The 24866-nt window shown below is 41.8% G+C and overlaps 1 protein-coding gene across 2 annotated transcripts in view; it reads left to right on the top strand.

The window, feature by feature from the left end:
- The window catches only part of FLOT2 (flotillin 2), a 50164-nt gene that overhangs the window by 9226 nt on the left and 16072 nt on the right, over window positions 1–24866 (top strand). Inside the window, exons 2-3 of one of the 2 annotated variants that reach the window (XM_063449980.1) lie at window positions 7626–7707; window positions 24032–24122. In XM_063449980.1, the coding sequence (XP_063306050.1) occupies window positions 7626–7707; window positions 24032–24122 (173 nt within the window). Of the gene's footprint in view, window positions 1–7625; window positions 7708–14617; window positions 14709–24031; window positions 24123–24866 lie in introns of both variants that reach the window. The other variant, XM_063449981.1, reaches the window with a different exon arrangement.

Below are 24866 nucleotides of genomic sequence, written 5' to 3'. Positions count from 1 at the left end.
ACTACTAAGGAACTTGTTCTTCAAGACCTATTCTTGACATTTTATCGGTAGAGCGAAATAAGGAAATATAAATAAACTGGATTTACAGGTTTAAAAAAAAAAAAATCACCTATGTAAATTGAAGGAATCTGTCAGCATTCCAAACATCATATGAGCTCTTTGCAAAACAAACAAAAATGATGTAATCTGTTACCTGTGCTGTGGGCATACAAATAAATATGGTAGCACAGACAACTGCCAACATAGTCATTGTCATTGCTCCATACTTTACCGAAACATTCTACGTAATTTTAAGGATTTCTTTACTCTGTTGGGGGAAATAATTTTCATTAAACCTATAAACCCAACACGCATGATAACCCAGTAATTTATGCAGAGTGCTGTTTTAAAGTGATACAAATGCTTGATTATTAATTCACAGACCGGGATCTCTCTATTCCTTTTGTACTAGTTTTTCTAATTAAAAAAAAAAATTTAAAAAAAAAAAAATATATATATATATATATATTTTTTTTATTTTATAGCCGTTGTATATAATTTTGTAATTCTGGCTTACTCTTGCTCTATGATGGCAGCCATCTTTGGTCAAAAGCGCCTCTTCTTCTTCTTCTTTTTTTTTTTATTAAATTCTTTATTTGTTCTAAAGCAGGACAACTTATACATAGCACACATAACAATACTAATACATTTTCAAAATAGGCATATACGCAGCAGTTTTCGGCTTACAACAGTATCCGTACGAACGAATTCGCAATCATGAAATGCGTTTTTGCCTGCATTTGTGGTTAACTCCTTTAACCCCTTAAGGACACATGACGTGTGTGACACGTCATGATTCCCTTTTATTCCAGAAGTTTGGTCCTTAAGGGGTTAAGTATCTCAAGACATCCCACTTGGTGTTTTTGTGTTAAAATAAAACATGTAACTACCGTGCTGTAGCTTGCACTAAGAACAGTTAGGGGTACTATACATATTCACACTTGCTTCTCTAGCTGTAATGCATACCTTTGATAGTTCCGTTATGCACGATATTACAATTGTAAGGAAAATGAAAGATGGTTCAAAAGATTGGAGCCAGAAAAAGAAAAATCCTCAAAGGTCCGAGGAAGTAGAGAGAATTAGTTAGGGGTGGGCATGGGAAGGATGGAAAGGGGGGAGTCCAGGGGGAGCTGCCCAACGATAAGTGTCACAAGGATTGCATTGCCTTACTGACTTCATCTATCCTAGGCATCTCCTAAGTTTCCCTCAAAGAGAGATGGGTTTGGGTGAAGCGGTCTGTAACTTGTCTCTTGTGCCCTGAATGATACGGTTTTATGTGTTTTGGTCCAGTCTGCTGTTTTAATTACTTACTGTACTATTGATCCAAGGGTCCCAGATCTTTTCAAATTTCTTCATAGTCCCTCTGACCTGAGCTGTCAATTTGTCCATTAAAAAGGTATCCTTTATTTTATGTTTTATTATTGCTATCGTAGGCGTGTTCCTCTGTAGCCAAACCTGCGCTAGAGCTCGTCTTGCGGCGAGGTTTATTTTGTGAAGGTGGTTTTGTTCCGTCCTTGTCCAATCATCCATGGATCTTAACAATAGGAACACCCATGGGTCTAGCTTCACCTCCCTGCCGAACACTTCTCGCGACAATGCTGCGATCCGTTTCCAGTATATCTGCACCACTGGGCATTCCCACCACATATGAATATATGTACCCTTATGTCCGCAGCCCCTCCAGCACAGGTCTGTCGGGTTTTTACGCATGCGGCACAGCGTCACTGGGGTGGTATACCACCGAAACAAGGTCTTATATGATTGTTCCTGCAAGGATACGCACACTGAAGGTGTTGCTGCTGCCTCCCATATTTCCTGCCATTCAATACCCTCCAGCACTTCATTAAAATCTGCTTCCCACTGATCTATGTATTTAATGTCTCCCCATTCCAGAGTGTGAGTACTCAGATGGGCATATAAACAGGAGATTAGGCCGCTCGGGAATTGTTCCCTTGAACAAATTCTTTCAAAAAACGTCAATGGTGTCTGCGCCGCCTTTTTGATCCGTGTATCTCGGGCATAGTCTCTAAGCTGAAGATAGCGAAAGTAGTCGAAAGGTAGAAGCGCCTTTTCTAAGAGAACTTTAAAGACCCAGTGTGCCTATGTTGACATGCCCTGTGCTTGCTCAGATTCCAGGATTGATGAGTGCACGCTAGGTAGACTAGCTATGTGGTTTCTGATCAGATAAGTTGTGCTTCTGACGAAAGAGGTGTTTAATGTCTGCCCTGTAGAGCAGCGAGGGTACACCAGGAGTTACATCAAAAAGCATTATTTACTATTCTTTATGTGCTCCGAAATAATACACTCCTAGAGTGTGATACATATATTCTTTTATGTTAAATTACGAAATGCTAAATGGTATCAATAATGTTATCTCTAGTGGTAACCAGCTGAGCAGTTATGTCACAAGACAAAGAGTAGCATGAAACACAGTTTTACTTCTTCATACAGTAGATAACATGTCTCCAGTGTCCCAGCCGTCTACTAAGCCAACCAAAAAGGGAAATTATTTTAGGTCTAGCCTTTTGTTCAAATTTAAACATAATTTTCAAGTAATAGAACAATTTAGAGGGGCAAAAACAGGGCACTACAGTTTTGACACAAATCGTAACCCCTCTGAATGAGCAAAAAGAGTGAAGAATAAAAAGTAGCTATTTTTTAGTGAGAACAAACCAGTTTATATTGCATGTCGTTGTTGCAAAGAATCTCAGCTTCTCACTTGTGAGTACAGCCAAAACCCTCAGCACTAGAATGACAAACAACCGTATATTTCTGTAGATATAAACAAATAGAGGAAATTGGAGAAAGAGAGAGAATTGCAATATTGTCAATAAAGGGGAAAAATATAAGCAAACATAATGAGCAAAATGATTTTGGTGGGGAGTAGAGCTTTAACCACCCCTAGTTTAAGCTGAGCCATATTTAGATTGTAGATGATTAGTAAAGTCACATGTAAGACCATATCTTCACAAGGGGGAAAAAAAAGTGTGAAGAAAGAGAAAATATATTGTGTGTTATACAGTAATAATAAGAAAGCATGCACTGACCTTAGATCAATAGGGTTGCTAAAATTATTTCTATATCGCCAGCAAATTCCATAGCGCTGTATGAATTGTTTTATATAAATACAGCACTTGATTTAATCTGAGCAGGTTGTGTTGTGTTCAAGTTAAAATTCCATGATTGCCATATTTAATTATTAAATTGATCATGTGTAGTTCTTTACGTGCTCTCGTGAACTGTTCACAACTTGACTCTCTTTTCCACTGACGCCCACTTCCTTTTGTGGTGAGCTCCCATTAGACAACCGTACTTTTTCCTATAAAGTAAACCGTGTTTTTTTGGGGGGGGAGGGGGTGCATTATTACTGTAGTAGACCACACAAATAGTTCTACATATCCCTTTAAGAAATACTGATCTACCAATTATTGCAGCACAATTAACCTATGTTGCTTGAAAGGCAATTTGTGTAAACACATGAATCCCCATGGCACCTCACTAGAATATCAACCTCTCCCAACTGTAATACTTTAATGATATCAACCAAGAATGTTTAACTGTTTATATTCTGTAACTATTAAAAAAATGTTTTTTCAGTTTCAATAATTTAAATGCACATTTACCTATCTTCCCCAATGCTTAAAGTATATTTTCGTGTGCCTACACTTGCATCCCTCTTGACTTTACTCCTAGAGCGCCTCTTTCCAACGTTCTCATGCGCACTCATGGCTGGTGAAGGGAGGAAGGAATAGAGTGAGCACAGGGAGGGCTGCACTACAAATTTTTTATTTTTTAAAAAACAAAAACCATCTGTAAAGTACCGGGAGGCGTGGAGGGCTGGGAGTGGCTTCAAGGATGTATGAATGGTGGGCAGGCAGAGCAAACTTCCCCATGGGATTTGGCGCCATCTGTTGCCAGTGCCCTGATGACAGACTTGTAACATACAGTACACAGTTGTCGTTTGTCAGTTCGGGGCTGATGGTGTAACAAGCCCCCAGAACACAAGTCCAAATATCTCTGGATGTGCAGTGCTTCAAGCTAAATCTGCACATACAGACTCCTACCACTAATGACAACTTCTAAAAGCAGAAGTGGTTATGATGGTTGTTGTAATCATTTAAATGAGCCCAGGAGCAATATACTGGAGCCACTTTCATGCAAACATACCCATGCACACAAATGTAAACATTACAAACAAACACACCTCTGTATTAAAACGCTAAAATTATATACAAACACCAACTCTACACACACAAGCACACCTGCTCCTAAGTATTATAATATGTTTACTGTCTGTAGAAACTAGTGTATGTATACCAAGAAACTAAAGCTTTAAAAAAAAAAAAATTACACTCTGCTAATTTAAAGTTTTTTGTGCAACTTTTGGTATTCCACATTGTTGATACACTACCTCTAAAGGGTTCCGCGGTAAAATTAATTGGTTTTTATGTCCTGCTCTGTTAATTGAAGTTTACACAGGAGGCTCCTGTACGATCTAGCAGGCTATTAACAGAGTGGGCGTTATGAAATTATAAATTAAGCAGAATGTGCAATAAAGAAAGTTTCACCATTAGATATCAAATTACAAGAAATGTGTAGAGAGACTGTGGAAGTCACATGCAGGGAAGTGTGACTAGGTTTGCATAAACAAAGCAATTTAACTCCTAAATGGCAGATAATTGAGCAGTGAGACTGCAGGGGCATGGTATATACACTGAAACTGCTTCATTAAGCTTAAGTGGTGCATATAGTGTCCCTTTAATGCTAAAGCATTCAAAAGTGGTTTAATACAGGGGACTCCAGACAGATAACCACACCAATGAGATGTGAAAGTGAATATTAAACACTGTCTTGCAGAAATTGTTTTCGAAAAGCTTTGCTATATTTATGTGTACATGTATTTTATACATGCAACCTCCTACATACACTCCACAAGAACGTGGTCTATTATAAAAGGAACCAAAACTTCCTCGTGGAATGTGTTTTGTTGACTTTCTGCTAAGCCAACATTTAGCCCTTACAATGGCATGTGGTAAGTGCAAAGAGGTTTTCACTTCTGTATTTATTTTTTTTAATTATTTTTTTTTGTCTAATTTCCAATTGCACCATAACCACCACAATAAGCTGCAGTGATTATGATACTTGGAAGATTCCCTCTTAAAGGACCACTATAGTGCCAGGAAAACAAACTAGTTTTCCTGTCACTATAGTGTTAATATGTCCCCCCCCCCCCTCCTCCCCCTCATGGCCCCACTCCCACCGGGCTGAAGGGGGAGGAAGGGGTTAAACTCCCTCGGTGGTGGGGATTCTCCGCCCCCCTTTCCCAGTCATCGGCTGAATGCATATGCGCGGCAAGAGCCGCACGCGCATTCAGCCAGTCCATAGGAAAGCATTCTCAATGCTTTCCTATGGATGCTGGCGTCATCTCACTGTGAAAATCAATGAGGCAGCCACTAGAGGCTGGATTAACACATATGTAAACAAAGCAGTTTCTCTGAAACTGCTATGTTTACAGCAGGCAGGGTTAAAACTAGATGGACCTGGCACCCAGACCTCTTCAATGAGCTGAAGTGGTCTGGGTGCCTACAGTAGTCCTTTAACCCCTTAAGGACACGTGACATGTCATGATTCCATTTTATTCCAGATGTTTGGTCCTTAAGGGGTTAAAAAACTTTGGTAGTTTTTAACATTGGGTTTTTATTTGTGTGTTTGTTTAACTTATTTAAAATTGTAGGGAAATGTGTCTTAAAGGAACTTTATAGAAATAAAATGCATATTATCTACCCCCCTCCAACCAACAGTAAACCTTGTGTCACTAAATACTTATTTTCCCTGAGCTCTAGAAGTAATGTTTTAATCTTTACTTTAATCAGATTGTTTGTTTGCTCCTCATTTGACTGCATGTCATTGTCCCCCGTTGCCTTTCTTCCTGTATTTCAGTCAGACTATCCACCAATGGCCAAAGTAACAGCTAATGAAAGAATTCTCCCCAAATTGCCCCTCTTTGTCAACCAAACCTAGGTCATGTCTTTCCTACCCTTCAGACTTTCTCCCAGGCTACTGAACAAGAGGTGGTTGGACTTCTCCTTTCCTCTCACCCAGCCTCTTGCCCGCTCGATCCTGTCCCGTCTCACCTTGTCAGATCTCTCTCCTCTTGTCTTATGCCTTCCTTAACACATATCTTCAACTGTGCTCTCTCCTGGTGTTTTCCCTGCTGCCCTTAAACATGCTACCGTAGTAGCCATCTTTAAAAAAAAAAACCAATATCTCTTGACCCGTCCTCCCCACCTAACTATCGTCCCATATCCCTGCTTCCTTTTTTCTCGAAGCTTCTGGAAAGACTTGTCTTTACCCGTATGTCTCAATTCCAACTCAGTCTGGCTTCCGCCCCTCCACTCTACTGTGACTGCTCTTATTAAAGTCACTAACGACCTAATAGCAGCTAAATCATAGCAGGCATATATACTACTCTATATACTAATTCTTCTTGATCTCTCTGCTGCCTTTGACACTGTTTGCCATGTTCTCCTTCTCCAAACTCTTCAATCACTCGGTGACACTGTCCTCTCTTGGTTTTCCTCCTATCTCTCAGAACGCTCATTCAGTGTCTCTTTTTCTAAAAATTCCTCCTCCCTTCGTCTTGTCTCCTGGAGTCCCCCAAGGCTCTGTACTTGGCCCCCTACTATTTTCTCTTTATACTGCCTCTCTTGGCAAACGGATTACCTAATTTGGATTCCAATACCACCTTTACGCCGAAGACACTCGGATATCTCTCCCCTGCCGTCCTGCAACGTGTCACTGCTTGCCTTTCTTCCATCTCTTATTGGATGTCCTCCCGCTTTCTGAAACTCAATCTCTCTAAAACTGAGCTCCTTGACTTTTCGCCTCCTAATACTGATGCCCCTCTTTTGCTCTCCCTTCCCCTCAGAGTCTGTCTGAGCACCATAAACTCTTTTCATAATTTCTTAGAGCATTGGCGGTTATTTAAAAAAGTAGTGGGGGCGGAGTGTGGCACCTGGCTGACACCAGATATGAGGTCACACTGTTGTAAAACAGTTTGCTTACATGGTGGGGAGCCAGGGCACTGTGATCACTGCTGCTTGGATACAAAGTTTTCAAAGAATACTCCTAATTTCCTAAACCACCGCTGTGGAGGTGGAAATCATACACATTTATCTCAATACCCAGCATCCCCACAAACACTGATTTGGGGCTATTGCACAGCGCTGACATTTATCTACTTTTGGACATTCTATCACATAGGTTTGCGGAATAACCTTTTATGTCTGGCAGCAAAAAAATTTTTTTTTTATCTTTGGACTTTTAATATTTGGTGTCATACAGACGATTTAATTTTATATTGCGCTTTTTTGTTCTATTTTTTTTTGTGTAAGCTATTTGGAAGTGATGACTTGTTCAGATGGTAAATGTATAGGAGGAATCCACTTCTTACAGAATATAAATATATTACATTTGTAATTACAAGGCAATGCATCACAATTGAACAAAAATATATATAAATCAGTTGACAGCCTTGTGCTTTTGCTAGAATACCCCAAGTAAATATTGTGTTTTCCCAATTCCAGGTGGTTGCTGTGGAAACGATGACAAGCAATATGTATTTGGAGGTTGGGCCTGGGCATGGTGGTGTATTTCAGATACACAGCGGTAAGTAACTGCTTTAAATTAAACATAACTCTTTTTTTTTCGTGTTTTTTTTTTTTTTTTTAAAGGAAAACTGTCAAAGTTTTATATAAGTCTACTTTTCAATTCTATTCAACATATTTTGTTCTTTGGGTTGCTTGGGGTAAAATAATCTGTTGGGTTCATCAAAAGCTCACTTTTTTTTTTAAATATCACATTGTGAAGGAATTCCGTAAAGTGAGCACTTTAGCAAAGTAAACTAAATGTCAAACTTTGTATATTTTATAATGGTAAGCAAGGGCTAAGAACAGTCAGATAGTCCTGTTGCTTATATACAAGACCACGAACTCCTGGTCAGCTTATCAAACACTTTCTTAAGGATATTTTTATAGCTGCTTATAAAAGAAAAGGCTTTATTTGTCCAATATACTATAACCACTCCAGACAGCTGCCATTTTTGTCAGCCTTTTCAGTAACCATTCTGGTAATCGGTGGGATAACAAGCCGGCAGGCATACCAGCCAGCGACTAGTGATGCAAGTTCACACATGTTGACAGTTTTCCTTTAAGAGTTTTTCTTTAATCCTATTAAAGGTACAAACCAAGACAATATCACAAAAACGGAAAATTATTCCTGCTAGTAGGCCACAAATCTGTGTCTAATTTGTACCTTTAGTTTGATTTTTATGAATGTTTATATGCATGACCTATTCCATCTCTTGATTAACCCCTTAAGGACCAAACTTCTGGAATAAAAGGGAATCATGACATGTCACACATGTCATGTGTCCTTAAGGGGTTAAAAAACGTAATATTTTGATCTGTGCTGTCTTTTGGTGTGTTATTGAACGTTGTAGCACCTCTGACTGAAGATTTTGAGCATGCACAAATTCATTCAGCTTTCTTTTCATTTTAATTGACATTTTGTGATTCAGTCCTGAACTGTGTCTTTTTACAACCTCTTCACTTTTCATATATTTCATAATTTCCAACCCTAAGCATCCACTTCTGTTCCATTGCACCCAGATTCAGTTTTTGTGGCTTTCACCTGATGCTTGCTTTAAAAATCTATGTACTCATTAGCCAAAACTGCTCTATGATTTAAAGCAACATCTCAAAGGCGTACACTCCCTGATCATCAAATCTTCTCTTGTCTGTGGTGAGCAGCTGTATTCCCTTAGGAACCGCATTACTGGAAGTCTGCAATTACTAGTGATCTGAACTGCCAATTTCTTGGCACATGTTTTCAATGCTTCCCCAGGTGCTATAATTTTACTTGCAGTACATCTATAAACCACAGTGTGAAGGAGATTGCTGCAGTTTCTTAAAAGCATTAGTTTAAATGCCAAGATTTTTGTTTTTTTTCTGGTTAAAATACTATTGCCACCACCAGCTTGCATTAATGAAATTTATAAAGAAAAAGCAAAGCATAGGTTAACCTGTCACTTGCGCTGTAAAATGATAGCGCACTAAATTTCAATGTACATTAAAATAACTGGGTGGCCAGGAAAACCAATGCAAAAACTCTGATCTGAGTACAGACCAGATCTGGTGATTCAAGTGTTGTGATCTACAAAAGTCCTGCATGTTGTTTGCTTTACATCTAGTGAGTAGCCTTTTAAATCTGTTAGTTTTATTTTTGCTCACCTTGTGAAATTCTCATTCCATAACAGACGCATCCTATGTGCACGCTCTTCCACTGTAGAACAAATTAGTGAAATTACATATAAAATAAGTAAAATGGTAATATTTTGCCGTAAAATCAGTAGCTATTACAAATGAATACATTTGGTTAACAGTCCTAATTTTTTTGCAAAATCTTAAAGATTTTGTTCCTTGCTGCTCAGTAATATCAAGCAGTATATACACCTCCGGATACACATGACCCCATGCTCAACGTTTTGGGAGTCCATGCTTTGCGTTTCTAATTTTTCTTTCTGTTTCTTATTTTTTATTCTAAATAGGAGTGGTGTTGATTTTTGTATTTCCATTTTTTTTTTTTACTTGACTTGCATTGACACTTAGAACTGTGAAATTCTTCTTTGTTTCATATGAGTGCCATTTTGTAAATAAAGTAAAAAAATAGGCTATATTTTTTTTTCGATTTTTTTTTTTTTTTTTTGCGTTACATGTGTTTCTTGTATGTCCTGCACATGCACTGCCTTTATCCTGCCTACTTAGAGTAGATTCATTTGGTGCTTTCCCCTCGGTTTATTTCATACATGAAGACCTTCAAAAGGTAAAGGATCTTAAGGAGGAAGTAGGTCTATTTTAGCTTTAGATGTCAGCAACCAGTGGTGTGTGTTTTTTTGTTTTTTTTTTAGTTTTTTTTAAAGCATCTTGGAGGAACACTGCACAGATTTCAATTACCGGTATATCTGTATAATGCAGAATGACCTTTACATTTCAGGTTGGATCTAGTATGCTAACATTGACTGCATTGTAGCATAGTAAGTTTATCATAGCAAGGGCATATCAGTTAGGCAAGGGCACCAGGGCCCCATGAATTGTGTGTACGCCACTGCCTGCAGGCATTTTAATGTAAACACTGTCTTTTCAGAGGTGAGGCAGTGTTTTCAGTACTGCCCAGGAACACCTCTAGTGGCAGTCACTCAGACTGCTTCCTGGATCATGTTCAGTCTCCATGCCCGCATGGAATTGTTGATCGGTCCTTAGAGATGCATTGATTCAATGCATCTCTATGAGGAGATTCTGATTAACACTGTATTTTGCCGCGCATGTGCAATTGCTTTCCTGTGGGAAAGCATTCAATTGGCTAAAATAGTCCATTTTGACGTCAGCCAAGGAGGCAGAGCGAAGCACAGAGCAGACTGCCTTGCCACTGGATTAGAGGTAAGTAACTTATTTAATTAGAGAAATAGTGGAGTGCCCTAAATAAAAACAAACACTAACATTAGAAAAAAAGGTGCGCTGTGTCTTTAAATATAGACTCCAATATTTAGGTGCCAATGAATAATTGCATGGATGTGGAATATAATCCCAATTAACCAATTTGAGGCAAAGTAGCAATTCTGTGCAATCCAACAAGAATATAAACATTTCTATGGTGTTTTAGTGTTCTAGTGATACAAAACCACTTCCATAAGTTCAATTTTCAATGCATATAGCTGTATCTCTTCCACAGAAATGTATAGAGAAAGAGGGAAAAAAAAAATATATATATATATATATATATATATATATATATATATATATATATATATATATATAGTGTGATACCGTTATACATAAACAGTAACAAGGTGAATATTAAAATCCAACTCACAAGTGGAGAGCAGACCAGCCTGCTCTAACTATCAGCGTGTGTGTCGGCAAGGGAACAAGAATGCTGCAGCAAGTGACTTTCCAAAATCTTTATTGTGGAATATCTCCATAAAATCACTTCTTTCACTTTTCACCTTCCGTCTGGACCTCCTTCCCTGTGTCTGGATATAACTCCTCAGCTCGCTGCCGGCTAAGCAAGAGATGGGTTGCACGGAGTACCAAACACTTCCTGGTGTTAATCACCGTTTTCCAGATCTTAAAAAGCTCTATTTTAGGAGCCTGGATAGAACAATTCCCATCTAAGGATTTCGTATTGCTGGTATCAGATTCCCAAGGTAGTGCAGTTCATCATATGAAAAAATAAGGATGTATACCAATGGTAAAGTACGTATGTAAAAGTAGGATAAGTAAATAATATTTGACCTACCTACATTTGCTAGAGCAATGACCTGCTCTAGTGTATGGAGCTTTAGGTGGAACAATCCCCACCTAGGGATATATGTAGATCTGGAACAGCAGAGTGATGGTGAGAGTATAAGGAGCTCAAGAGTGACTGGGTATTAAAACAGAATCTTTATTAATAAACAGAATGAATACAACTATTTAAAAGTGAACTATAAAGTCCTTGTAGGCAGTCCTTAATCTCCACTTGACATGTTTCGCTTACAGCTTTCTCAAAAGTGAAAAGTGAAAGAAGTGATTTTATGGAGATATTCCACAATAAAGATTTTGGAAAGTCACTTGCTGCTGCATTCTTGTTCCCTTGCTGACACACACGCTGATAGTTAGAGCAGGCTGGTCTGCTCTCCACTTGTGAGTGGGATTTTAATATTCACCTTGTTACTGTTTATGTATAACGGTATCACACTATATATATATATATATATATATATATATATATATATATATATATATATATATATGTGTGTTTTTTTTCTTTTCTCTTTCTCTATACATTTCTGTGGAAGACATACCGCTATATGCATTGAAAATTGAACTTATGGAAGTGGTTTTGTATCACTAGAACACTAAAACACCAGAGAAATTTTTATATTCTTGTTGGATTGCACAGAATTGCTAATTTGCACAAAATTGGTTAATTGGGATTATATTCCACACCTATGCAATTATTCATTGGCACCTAAATATTGGAGTCTATATTTAAAGACACAGCGCACATTTTTTCTTTTTTTTGTATTGTATTTTAGTATGGTTTGAGCTATTGCACTTTAAAAGGAGCTGCTTTTTTTTAAAATAAGATTCTTTCACTGAAATGTTTAGATTTTGATCTAGTGCCTCTGTACTTGTTTTTCTTGTGTATGTATAAACACTAACATTATAAATATATTTGTATGTATGTAATTTTGGAGTTCTCATTTAAAGGAACACTGTATGTATTCCAACACTGTAGTGTTCTCCCCCTACCCAAGTACGGTTTATATACCTTACATCCTGCAGTGCGCTAGTCTCAGTGATGCCACACAGTCTTCTGCCTCGATCTCAGCCAATCTAATGCCTTCCCCATCATTGTGAGGCTAGTGTGCATATGACGGCAAATGCTCTAGGAGAGTCATTTGATCGATGGCAAAGTTTAACTCTATTATAGCTGCGAAACCGCATCTAGTGGCGATCTTCCTGGCAACTGGGGGCTTGTTAACCCTGCAATCAAAATATTGCTATTCCTCCAGAACAGCAATGTTTTCAGTTACAGGGTTACAAAGACAGGGGCATGGCACCCAGACCACTTCATCTCAATGACATGGTCTGGGTGTCTGTAGATTCCCATTAACTTTATCTGCTTTAACTTGTACTTTTAAGATTTTTCCTTTTGTAATGATGATGATTTGTAATTCTGTGACTATACAGAAAAAGAAAAGGCCTTTAGCTGATCATAATAGATTAGCTTGTCAATTTTCAGGTTTTTAACATCAGCATTTTACATTTATTTTTTTATCTTCCCTATGATCTATGTGAACAGGTTTTGTTTGTGGGTTGTGGTGTGGTTTATTTATTTAATTCTTAATTTTACCTGAGCTCAACTAACCTAATGTTATGGTTACTGCTCCATAGATTCTTACTTGCTTGAATGTTTTTTTTTTTTTTTTTTTAAATGAAGTTTTTGATTTATTCGTTTTTTATGTTTTTTTTTTTTTAGATAAAGTATACGGAGAGGGCCCCTGTGCTACTTAGTGTCTACTAACTGAAACGTTAAGTGACCCGTTTTAGTTCCAAAAAGGGTGACTCTAAGATGGCATCTCCATTTTTTAAAATTGATTTTTAATTTGTCAGCAGATGTTTTTAAGAGTATTATCCAACTTTTGGCATTGTATTTGATGCCTTTTAGCAGATACCTAGTGATAAGTACCATTTCACTTCCCTGCACTGCTCAGGAGTGGGGGAGTGGGGGGGGGGGGGGGGGGGGGGGTGCTGAAGCACATTATTTATATCAATAGAGAACAGACAAAAAACAAACGATTTCCTTAAAGGATTTCTCAAGTAGTGAGCTAAGTAGGAAGTTTATTATAATTCTATTTACTCACAATTATGCAATGTCCTGCAGTGGAAGAGGTACCTAGTTTTCCATTCATGTTTGTGCTTTGGACATTGTGTTGCTGCATTGTGTAATTTTTTTTTTTTTTTAACTATTGGTATTGCGTGAGAGATGGACAGTCTGTATGGAATCAGAATAATTAATTATCCCAACAAGTAAAGCAGTTAATTATGGTTTTGTGGAACTTGGTATAGGACACAACTCCATTCACACTTAAAGCGGCTCTATCTCCAAAAATAAACTTTTGTTTAAATTGTATCTGTACAGATTCTTGTCTGAATCTGTTTATCTTTTTCCTGAGTGCTCAAGTTTTCCATAAAATACATAAGGACAAGTAGGGACTATTTTTCTAATGTCAAGTTTACAATACTTGACAATTGGTGGGCTTAGAACAAGATTCTGTTGCAGTTGCCAGTCAAATTTACCCACAATCAATCGGTAAAATCAGTCTCACTGAAGGGTAAAGGAGAGGAGAACAAAATGGCTGCACTCAGATATTGAGATTCAGCGCAAGAAAAAAACAAATATAAATAAAGGAAAGTTGCAAGGGTGGGAGTATAATGAAGATACAAGGGGCATACGGAAATTAAAACCAAAAGGAAACAAAAATCATGACCGTGACACTTTAAAATCATTTTTGTTAGGCTAAAAGTGATGAGATTTGCAGCCCGGCAGCTACTGATGAGCTATAGTTGCTCTGCATACATGTATTGAGTTATAATTGTATAAGTGCGAAAGGTAAGGAGGCTTTGAAACTATTAGAAGAAACCTGTGCATCATTACCACGAGAAGACCAAGTTCCTCTTGGGCTTCCAAGCAGGTTACACAACTGGCTGCATATTTGAGTCCCAAAATGCAGGTGGTTCAAGGACCTTTAACTTACATGAAGTCACCTTTCACTCTGTGTGCAGTTGTATCACTCCTTCTATACTACAGTTTTACCCACCTCCAACCTAAAAGTCTGGTCACACTGCATGGCTAATCCATTTTCTTAAAATCCGAATCACGCAACCCTGTTTTCTGTGGTGAACTTCTTTAACTTTCTGGTAACCACTTTGTGTATTTGCTGTCCTCCTCCCCCTTATTTAATGCTGCTCAGACTGTCATTTGAGGTTATGACAATCCTCTGTCGCTGTGAGAATATTGAGACTTCGGAGGGGGTCCCTCTGTACGTGACAGGGGTTGCACAGGTAATAAATTCCCAGCTTCCTAACATTTCTCTTCAGATTCATTCTTTTTTCTTTTTTTTTTTTTCTGAACGCAGCTACAGCATCAAGAGGATCCTTCGCTAACTTCTTTTCCCACTAATATTAACAAAATATCAACTTTCGTTCCCATATTGTTCACCCTCTTTAACTTGGCCAGCAGTCACCTTGTTTGCAATGTGAAGCTCTATGTAGATGGTTTTTTTTTTTTCAATCCGTCTAGCCTCAAAAAAAATTGGTTTCATACAGGAGCTAATGGTTTATCATGTTGTGTAGTGGAACTTTGGTGGGACAATCATTTAACAGAAGTTAGTTTTAAAGTAAAACTTTGAAAAATTATTTTTATTGAAATAGATCAGTGATGGCGAACCTATGGCCCGCGTGCCACAGGTGGCACGCCGGGCCCTCTCTGTGGGCTTGCGGCCATAGGTTCACCCTCAATGCAGAGTAGGCACCTGCCTGCCCGAAACGGCAGGCGCCTACTCTGCATCCGGGTCGGGAGGCAGGGGGAAGGGGATCTGTGATGCAGCTTCCCTGTCCTCCCGCGCGATGCTGTGTGGAGCGTTGCCAAGCGTTACCATGGCAACGCTCCACACAGCATCGCTGGGACGACAGGGGAGCTGATTCACAGATCCCTCCCCCTGCAGTGCTTACCACCACCGGACCACCAGGGATGGCTGTGCCGCCCCCCCTTCATTAAAGGTAAGAAGGGAGGGAGGGTGGGGATACTGACACACAGCACCCGCACCCCTACCCCCCCACAGCAGTACCCCCACAACAGTACCCCTACCCCCCAGCACCCCTATGCCCCCAGCAGTACCCCTTACCTCCCTCACAACAGTACCTCTACCCCCCACGCACAGTACCCCTACCCCCCCCACGCACAGTACCCCTAACCCCCCCACAGTACCCCCGCCAGCACCAGCACCCCTCTCACACACACAGCACCCCTCTCACACACACAGCACCCCTCTCACACACACAGCACCCCTCTCACACACACAGCACCCCTCTCACACACACAGCACCCCTCTCACACACACAGCACCCCTCTCACACACACAGCACCCCTCTCACACACACAGCACCCCTCTCACACACACAGCACCCCTCTCACACACACAGCACCCCTCTCACACACACAGCACCCCTCTCACACACACAGCACCCCTCTCACACACACAGCACCCCTCTCACACACACAGCACCCCTCTCACACACACAGCACCCCTCTCACACACACAGCACCCCTCTCACACACACAGCACCCCTCTCACACACACAGCACCCCTCTCACACACACAGCACCCCTCACACACACAGCACCCCTCACACACACAGCACCCCTCACACACACACAGCACCCCTCACACACACACGCACCCCCCACACACACACGCACCCCCCACACACACGCACCCCCCACACACACACGCACCCCCCACACACACACGCACCCCCCACACACACACGCACCCCCCACACACACACGCACCCCCCACACACACACGCACCCCCCACACACACACGCACCCCCCACACACACACGCACCCCCCACACACACACGCACCCCCCACACACACACGCACCCCCCACACGCACACGCACCCCGCACACGCACCCCCCACACGCACACGCACCCCCCACACGCACACGCACCCCACACACACACGCACCCCACACACACACACACACGCACCCCACACACACACGCACCCCACACACGCACGCACCCCACACACGCACGCACCCCACACACGCACGCACCCCACACACGCACGCACCCCACACACGCACGCACCCCACACACGCACGCACCCCCACACACGCACGCACCCCCACACACGCACGCACCCCCACACACGCACGCACCCCCACACACGCACGCACCCCCACACACGCACGCACCCCCACACACGCACGCACCCCCACACACGCACGCACCCCCACACACGCACGCACCCCACACACGCACGCACCCCCACACACACACGCACCCCCACACACGCACGCACCCCCACACACGCACGCACCCCCACACACACACGCACCCCACACACACACACGCACCCCCGCACGCACCCCCGCACGCACCCCCACACACACACGCACCCCACACACACACACGCACCCCACACACACACACGCACCCCACACACACACACGCACCCCACACACACACACGCACCCCCACACACACACACCCCCACACACACGCACCCCCACACACACGCACCCCCACACACACACGCACCACCCCCCCACACACACACGCACCACCCCCACACACACACACGCACCACCCCCACACACACACACGCACCAGCCCCCCCCCCCACACACTTACACAGCACCCCTCATACACCCCCACACACGCACCCCCCCCCCACACACACGCAATTGCCGTGTTGGCACTTTAAGGAAAAAAAGTTGGCATGTATTGCGGTTTGGGCACTCGGGCTCAAAAAGGTTCGCCATCACTGAAATAGATTGTGTAATGTAGCCTTGTATGCATTTCTGTTTCTCTAATGCACACAGACAAGTTACAAAACAATTTTTTAGTGCATCTTCTTGTCTTTTCTTACCCTTGCTCTATTAATCTGTGTACATTTTACTTGGATTTATGAAAAATGGGATGGAGAAAGTGTGACAGAAATGGCAGGGAAGAGACGGTGAGATTGAGAACAGTCACGTGCAGTCTGAGTTGGATAGACATGGGGGGAAATAGAGCAACTTGGGGAGAGATGTACGAGACATTGGCTGAGAGAAACTAGAAAGGCAAAAAGATTAGGAAAGAGACTGCGCACAGCGGTAAATCTGGGTAGTGGCCCTGGATTTTTATTTATTTATTTTTCTCCCCAGACATGCAGTTAAAAGGTTGGGGGGGGAAAGTACCCTTTTTTTATTTTATCGTTTCCCCTCATTCTTTTTTTTTCTATCATAAAGCATTATTTGTTTTTATGCTGGCATTTATGAGTATATTGGTACTATAAACAAAGCATGTTAATATTGATGCCAGTTCAGCAACAATGCCAAATACAAACTTTACAATTTTCCCATTCTCCATTGCTGTGGAAATGTCTTTTTTCAACAGACTGATGGCATAGCTGTAGTATTTTCTAGTGAATTACCAAACTAATATATAATATATCTTCTTTAATGCAATATATTTGGTAACATTTAATCTGTGTAAAATGTATCCATATTCCCTTGTCAATTTATACATATATCATTTTTTTGCAATGCTTATGTGACTTCATTGGAGGTTGTTAAACTTGGCTCGTTGAAGTTATTGGGGTGGAAGGGTCTGGACGCCATCCCAATGGTTTAAAATTAAAGTTTCACCCATGACACCAGGCACCGCTGGCTTCCATCTTCGTGGACACTGCAGTATTAGGAAGGTTTGTTGGGCACCCGGTGATGGGCTGAGAGCGGCTGCCCATTGAGTAAAACGAATCATAAAATGATTTAGATTTAGTTTTTGCACTTTTACTTTGATTACTGATTTGGAGCATTTCTTTTTTTTTTTTTTTTGTCTGATTGTGCAACTTTTTGTTTTGTTCCTCATTTTGCTGTGTATTGGGTAAGTTGACTGTATGTGGTTGCATAGATCTGGGAATATTAACTGAATACAAGAAAAAGGAAATCATCAGCAGTTATCCCAAAAATTTTGTACATTATCGTATTGCTATATAGGCAGTGTCACATGAATTGACACATGCCACTGCAAAATGAATACAAGGTTACAAAAACTTTAAGGAGCTGTGTCTAGAGTCCTTGCACCATAACCACTACAATAGTAAGTTGTTGTTATGGTGCTTGGGAGTGTCCATTTATTTTTTCACCCATTTTAGTTGATGTTGCCAGACGTAAATTTGAGTAAACTCCCCATCCCCCCAAAAATAACCATCTTAACTTAAACAATTGTTAGCAAAGTTGCAAAGTGTTTTGTTTTTTTATAAATGATTTTGCATTTTAAGGATGCTCAACTTTTTCTCCATCTGCATTTCTCCACTCTAGCCCGGGGAGAATATCGGTGACATGAGTTGCCCGTCTGCCAATCGTAAGCCGCGATTGCCCAATAGAATGCTTCTCACATGAAGGCATCCCTATGGAAGCATTCTCTGTCCGCTGTGAGCTTGATGAGATGGGGTTGTTCTAAAACCCATTCATAAAAGTAACAAATACAGTTAGAGACAGAATAGGCAACCAAATGTCTTCATCTCATTGAAGTGGTCTGTGTGAAGTATCTCTGTCCCCTTAACCATACAACCAAAATATTTACATTGTAAGGTTCACACTGCCTCTAGTGGCTGTCTCCTCAATTCACAGCTAGTTTAACTCCGTGAAACTAGGCTGGACTTGAAAAACACCATAGGAAAGTACTGATTCAATGCTTCCCTATGGGGAAGGCCTAATGTGCTTGCGACCCTTGCCACACATGCACGTTTGGTTTCCACATCACTGTAACATTTGCGGAAGTGGAGCCCAGTCGAGTGCTGAGGTACCTCGGCACTGGAATCAAGTAAGTGAAAAGAGGGTTTTAATCCCTTAATTTGCCAGCATGGTCAGATGTAGTGTTCCTTAACGTGTTAAAGACGCTTCAGTGATTTCTATCCAATCACTATTGCCACTCCAAACTTGGATGTCCTTCTGCAAACACCAATAAAATTGCAAATACAAAAAACTGTAATGTGCAAATATAATAATTGTTATAACCAGCACAATGTGGAAACCGAGGCATATTGCTTCTCCTTTAAATCACTGGATTTAACAAATCTGTGTAAAACCGATTGGGATCAGTAACTTTTGACAGAAAGGCTGTTAACTGAGCATTATGGGAGCCGTAGTCAAATCCTTAACACATAGAAAAAGCCCACTGAAAATGTGGATTTCCTTTCTATTTAGTTGGGAGGATAATGGCAAATGCTTTTAGTAGTAGTAGTATTTTAAGTTATTTTATACAGACTGGCACCAATATGAAACAGTACCTAACCCCCTACTGGATAAAAAAAGAACTGATCAGTTTGTGTTTTTTATACTAATTTCAGCTTGTTGTTTGTTTGTTTGTTTTAAATCGAATATCTCCATGCTTTTCTTTTCTTTTCTTTTTTAATTTTTTTTATATTTTTGGCATTATCAGGATAAAATGTTTAGGATGAGAGCACCAAATCTTTTTTTTTTTTTTTTTTTTTAGCAGATGAGTCATGATTTTGAGTGAACCTTGTTTTTCTCAAGCTAAAGTAGACCTTCCACCTTTGAAAGGTTTCTCATGGATTTTAGTTTGAGATAAACTGTGTGTTTTTCTTTCTCTTAGTAAGTAAGCATGCTTTTTAAGCTGCTTTGCAAGCTTAAAGGGACTCTATAGCCAACATATAAAAGCAAGAAAGACAGGTCCCCTAGCCTTCCTTCTTGCTTTTATATGTACTTTCAGCAAACAAAAAATATTTTCGAGGCTTTTTTATATTGAAAACTTACCTCCGTTCCAGCGCCGAGCTCCCAGCCATGCCGCGCCCCCTTTTTCGTCAAAATGACGAAATCGCGGGGCCCAATAGGACGCTTCTCTGAGAGAAGCGTCATCGCGATGTGGTGCGCGGCTTCGCGCTGCACCAATCGCGTTCTTCATAGAGCGGCATTGACAGCCGCCCTATGAAGACAGTCAGTGCTTTACCGCGCATGTGTGCGGAATGCGCGTTCGCGAGCTGAGCTGTCTGACAGCTCAGCTCGCTTTCTACTCCAAACTTTGCATGCAAACACTATATATAGAGATTTCTCTATATATAGTGTTTGCATACACACACACACACACACACACACACACACACACACACACACACACACAAATTAACAATAAGGGGGGACCTACTGTCCCCCCCCCCCCCGGCCCCCACCCCTGAGCAGTGGGTTGGGGCCCTAAAATTTAAAATAAGGGGGGGACCTACTGTCCCCCCGGCCCCCACCCCTGAGCGGCGGGTGGGGGCCCTAAATACAAAGGGGGGGAACCCTAGTCACCCCTCTCCCCCCCCCCCCCCCCCCACAAAAAAATATCTCCCTACCTACCCCCCTCACCCTAAAAATGAGGGGGGGACCTTTAACTAAAAACCTATTTTAAAAAAGAGATAAAAACAACTTACCATTCGATGTTTTCTTTCTTCTAAAATCTTCTTTCTTCAGCCCCCAAAAAGGCCAAATAAAAAAACCATAATAACCGACGCAATTTAAAAAAAAAAAAAGAGCGCAAAAAAAAATAATCCATCTTCACCCATGGAGGGCTCAGCGCAGACTGAGCTCTGCAGGGCGGGGGAAGGCTTATAAGTTCTTTGGAATTTTCCCACGCTTGTAAAATGACACAGAGCACTGTGATTGGATGGATTTCAAGCCATCCAATCACAGTGCTCTGTGTCATTTTACACAGCGTGGGAAAGTTCTTTGGAATTTTCCCACGCTGTGTAAAATGACACAGAGCACTCGGATTGGCTTAAACCAGCCAATCAGTGTTCTTAGCCTAATTGCAGGGCGTGGCAAGGCTTTATAAGCCTTCCCCCGCCCTGCAGAGCTCAGTCTGCGCGGAGCCCTCTTTGGGTGAAGATTATTATTTTTTTGCGCTCGTTTTTTTTTTGTGTCGGTTATTATGGTTTTTTATTTGGCCTTTTTGGGGGCTGAAGAAAGAAGATTTTAGAAGAAAGAAAACATCGAATGGTAAGTTGTTTTTATATCTCTTTTTAAAAACAGGTTTTTAGTTAAAGGTCCCCCCCCTCATTATTTTTAGGGTGAGGGGGGTAGGTAGGGAGATATTATTTTTTTTTTTGGGGGGAGGGGTGACTAGGGTCCCCCCCCTTTGTATTTAGGGCCCCCACCCACCGCTCAGGGGTGGGGGCCGGGAGGGGGGGGGGGAAATGGGGACCTACTGTTAGTTTTAGGGCCCCCACCCACCGCTCAGGGGTGGGGGCCGGGGGGGACAGTAGGGCCCCCACCCACCGCTCAGGGGTGGGGGCCGGGGGGGGGAGAGTAGGTCCCCCCCCTATTGTTATTTTTAGGGCCCCCACCCGCCGCTCAGGGGTGGGGGCCGGGGGGGACAGTAGGTCCCCCCCCCCCCTATTTTTTATTTTAGGGCCTCCCACCCGCCGCACAGGGTTGGGGGGCGGAGAGGGGGAGGACAGTAGGTCCCCCCCTCATTATCTTCATGGCCCCCACCCGCCGCCCAGGGGTGGGGGCCAGGGGGGGGAGGAGAGTAGGTCTCCTCCCCCCCCCCCCCCCCCCCCCTTCAACCACTATTGTGGCCAGAAAGAGTCCCTTTGGGTCCTCCTCTTCGGGCTTCAGCTGTCAGCTCTAGCTACTCCCACAGCAGAGCTGACAGCCTCAGCACACAAAGCGCGTTCACAGTGCTTTGTGTGCTGATAGCCCGTCTGAAGTATTCACCCATGTGTGAATGAGGCCTTTTTTAGGGCCTCTGAACTCGGAAGTCCCTCTGGTGGCCGTCTGACTGCAACAAGAGGTGTTCCAAGCTTCCGATGTAAACACTGCATTTTCTCAGAAAATACAGTGCTTACAAGAAAAAGGCTGCAGGGAGCTGTAGCACTCATCTGAACAACCTCATTAAGCTGAAGTTGTTCGGGTGACTATAGTGTCCCTTTAATGTCTATTATCATTTATTTAGGGAATACTTGTGTAGTCTATGCTATCTGTAATTTGTAGCTTGCTGTAGAAATCATGCAGTATTTCTAAAGTAATTAGTAATGCCCAACTTTGTGTGGTAGGAGATTAAGTCTACAGCACCACGAGCCCCCCTTAGTGCTGTGTGTGTTAATATCCCCAAAACTCTTTGCTTGTGGTTTACTATTGTACTACACACATCATCACAGTCTATTCGAAAATAGTTTTTGTAATTCCCTGCAGTATTTGTGGATTTTTAAATTTTATTTTTCCAACTTCACCTCACCCATTTCTGACGGACATGGGGCATAGTCAAGTTCTCTAATTGAACCATCAAAGTTGATTTTCAGGATCTGGGCTGTGTTTGTTCTCACTCATAGCAAAACTAATTGAAGCCAGGCTTAATGAGAAGAGCCTGGGCATGGTCAGAGCCAGATTTAGGTTGCCTAAGACCACCTTTTAGAACCCTGGGCTCTTTCTGTGAGTGTTGATTGTGTGTAGTGGCTGATTAGTGTGTGTGTTGGGGGGGGGGGGGATTTTAAGAGCTGTCTGGGGGGGGGGGGGATTTTAAGAGCTGTCTGGGGAGGTTGAATGTTGTGTATGTGAAGAGAAAGGTGAGAGCTGTATGGTGGCAGATTGTACGGTGCGTGTGTATATGTGTTGGCTGACTCTTGTGTGTATGTGGAAGGGAGTCAGAGTGTGGGGTGTTTAATTTGTGTGTCTCCCACCGCCTCACTTACCTTCTCTGGTTGTCCTGTGAGCGGATCCCTGGTTTTCTGGTGGGGACGCTCCATCTCTGCCAGTATCCAGTACAGACCACTTTAAGAGCACCTTCGCATTTCAGGTGCTCAGTCAATGACTCAGAGCCGGCTGTGACTAATCTGAGTCACGAAGTAGTGCCGGGAGACTGTGAGGGTACTCTTAGAGTGGTCTGACTCTGTATCTGATATTTTTTACTTTTTACTTTTTTTTCCTTTTTAATATCTATACCTGATATTGGCACAGATCACTACACTCCATCAATGAAGTAAAGAGGCACAGCGCTGTGCAGGGAGATCTTTTTCTGATCTCTGTTTTGACTCGAGTTGGTGTTGTTTAGAGCCAGAGTTCTGGGTCCCAGTCTGAGCCCAAGCCCTAGGCAGCCTCTCGGTCAGCCTAACTGGAAAACTGGTTCTGGGCATGGTAGATAAAGTATTATGGAAACAGCTAGGTAAGTTTTCAGGGACATCTTCCTTGCACCATAACAACTACAATAATCTGCAGTTTTATGGTGCTTGAAGACTAATATTGTGGTCTATGGAGAGCTGCTTATGAAACATTCCAAGTATTGCGTCTTTGACATTGGAATAATCTTTTCTCCTTATCTTGGTAAAAGCTGTCTCTTCAACATTCTAATTAGTATAGAAAAAGACCAATTGTTCGAACACATCAGCAGCTGAGGTTCACGTTTTAGCATCTAATTCCCATTATGCATTTTTGGAATTGTTTATTCTCATACTGCCACTTATTGACCATAAGAAATGTGCCATTTTCGAATCTGAGCTGAGCATTGCTTTGAATGTGACTGCTGGTTACAAAGGGGGGATAAACATGGGAGGTGAGAAGCTGATATCTATTCTCTGGCAATGTGCAAATGTCTTACCTTTTTTGGCAGGATTTCCCTAGAAATATTGACGTTACAACCAAAATGCGAGGACGTTGAGACGGCCGAGGGGGTAGCTATAACTGTCACGGGTGTGGCACAGGTACAGTAACCCACAGCACATCATTTTCGGAATGCATGTCAACAGGAACTGTAATCATGTGATCAAAAGGCAGATGGCAAGAAATTCACCTACTGTAGTTGTAAACGATGGCAAAATGTGTCTTAATCTGTATAATTAAAGGGACATAACATTTAATTAACTTGGAAGAAAGCAGCTGTTACCAACTGGTTGAAAAAGAAAATACCCAAATGGTTATTTTGGCTCCTGAACTGTTGGTGGGACTTCTTTGCAAACTGTAAAGGTCCGTCTTTAATGAGCTAAAATGCATTAGAGATGTGAGTACTGGCTAATAAGTTTGTCTGTTCACGTGTTTATTTCAAGAAGCATGACCGTATTGAATAGGTGACATACTTTTTGCAGCTTCTTGGGACAGTAGGCATGAGGGAGTTTCATTACACCCTTTAATATCCGATGGTTCCCCAGGTTATGACACACATGCCACGAAATACTCAGTTTAGTGTTATTTTTGTAGTAGGGGCATTAACCTGTGTGCCATCAAGGTAATGGGTGAATTTTGACAACTTCTGATCCCATTAAAATACTGTGAGGAGAGTCGCAATGCCATAAGTCAGCATTACTTCCATGCAGTGTGTAAGCTATAGTGATAATTTTGTCAAGTTTTTTTTAAATTTAGGTGACTAAAACCATTCAGATGACAAAAATTGCATTTTAGTCAAAAGACTATGACTATAAAACTAAATTGAAATCTAAATGAACACTGTG

This window comes from Pelobates fuscus, chromosome 1 (assembly GCF_036172605.1).
Source record: "Pelobates fuscus isolate aPelFus1 chromosome 1, aPelFus1.pri, whole genome shotgun sequence".
Taxonomy (NCBI): domain Eukaryota; kingdom Metazoa; phylum Chordata; class Amphibia; order Anura; family Pelobatidae; genus Pelobates; species Pelobates fuscus.
Note: the sequence above shows the minus strand (reverse complement) of the source record. Positions and strands in the feature narration are given on the sequence as shown.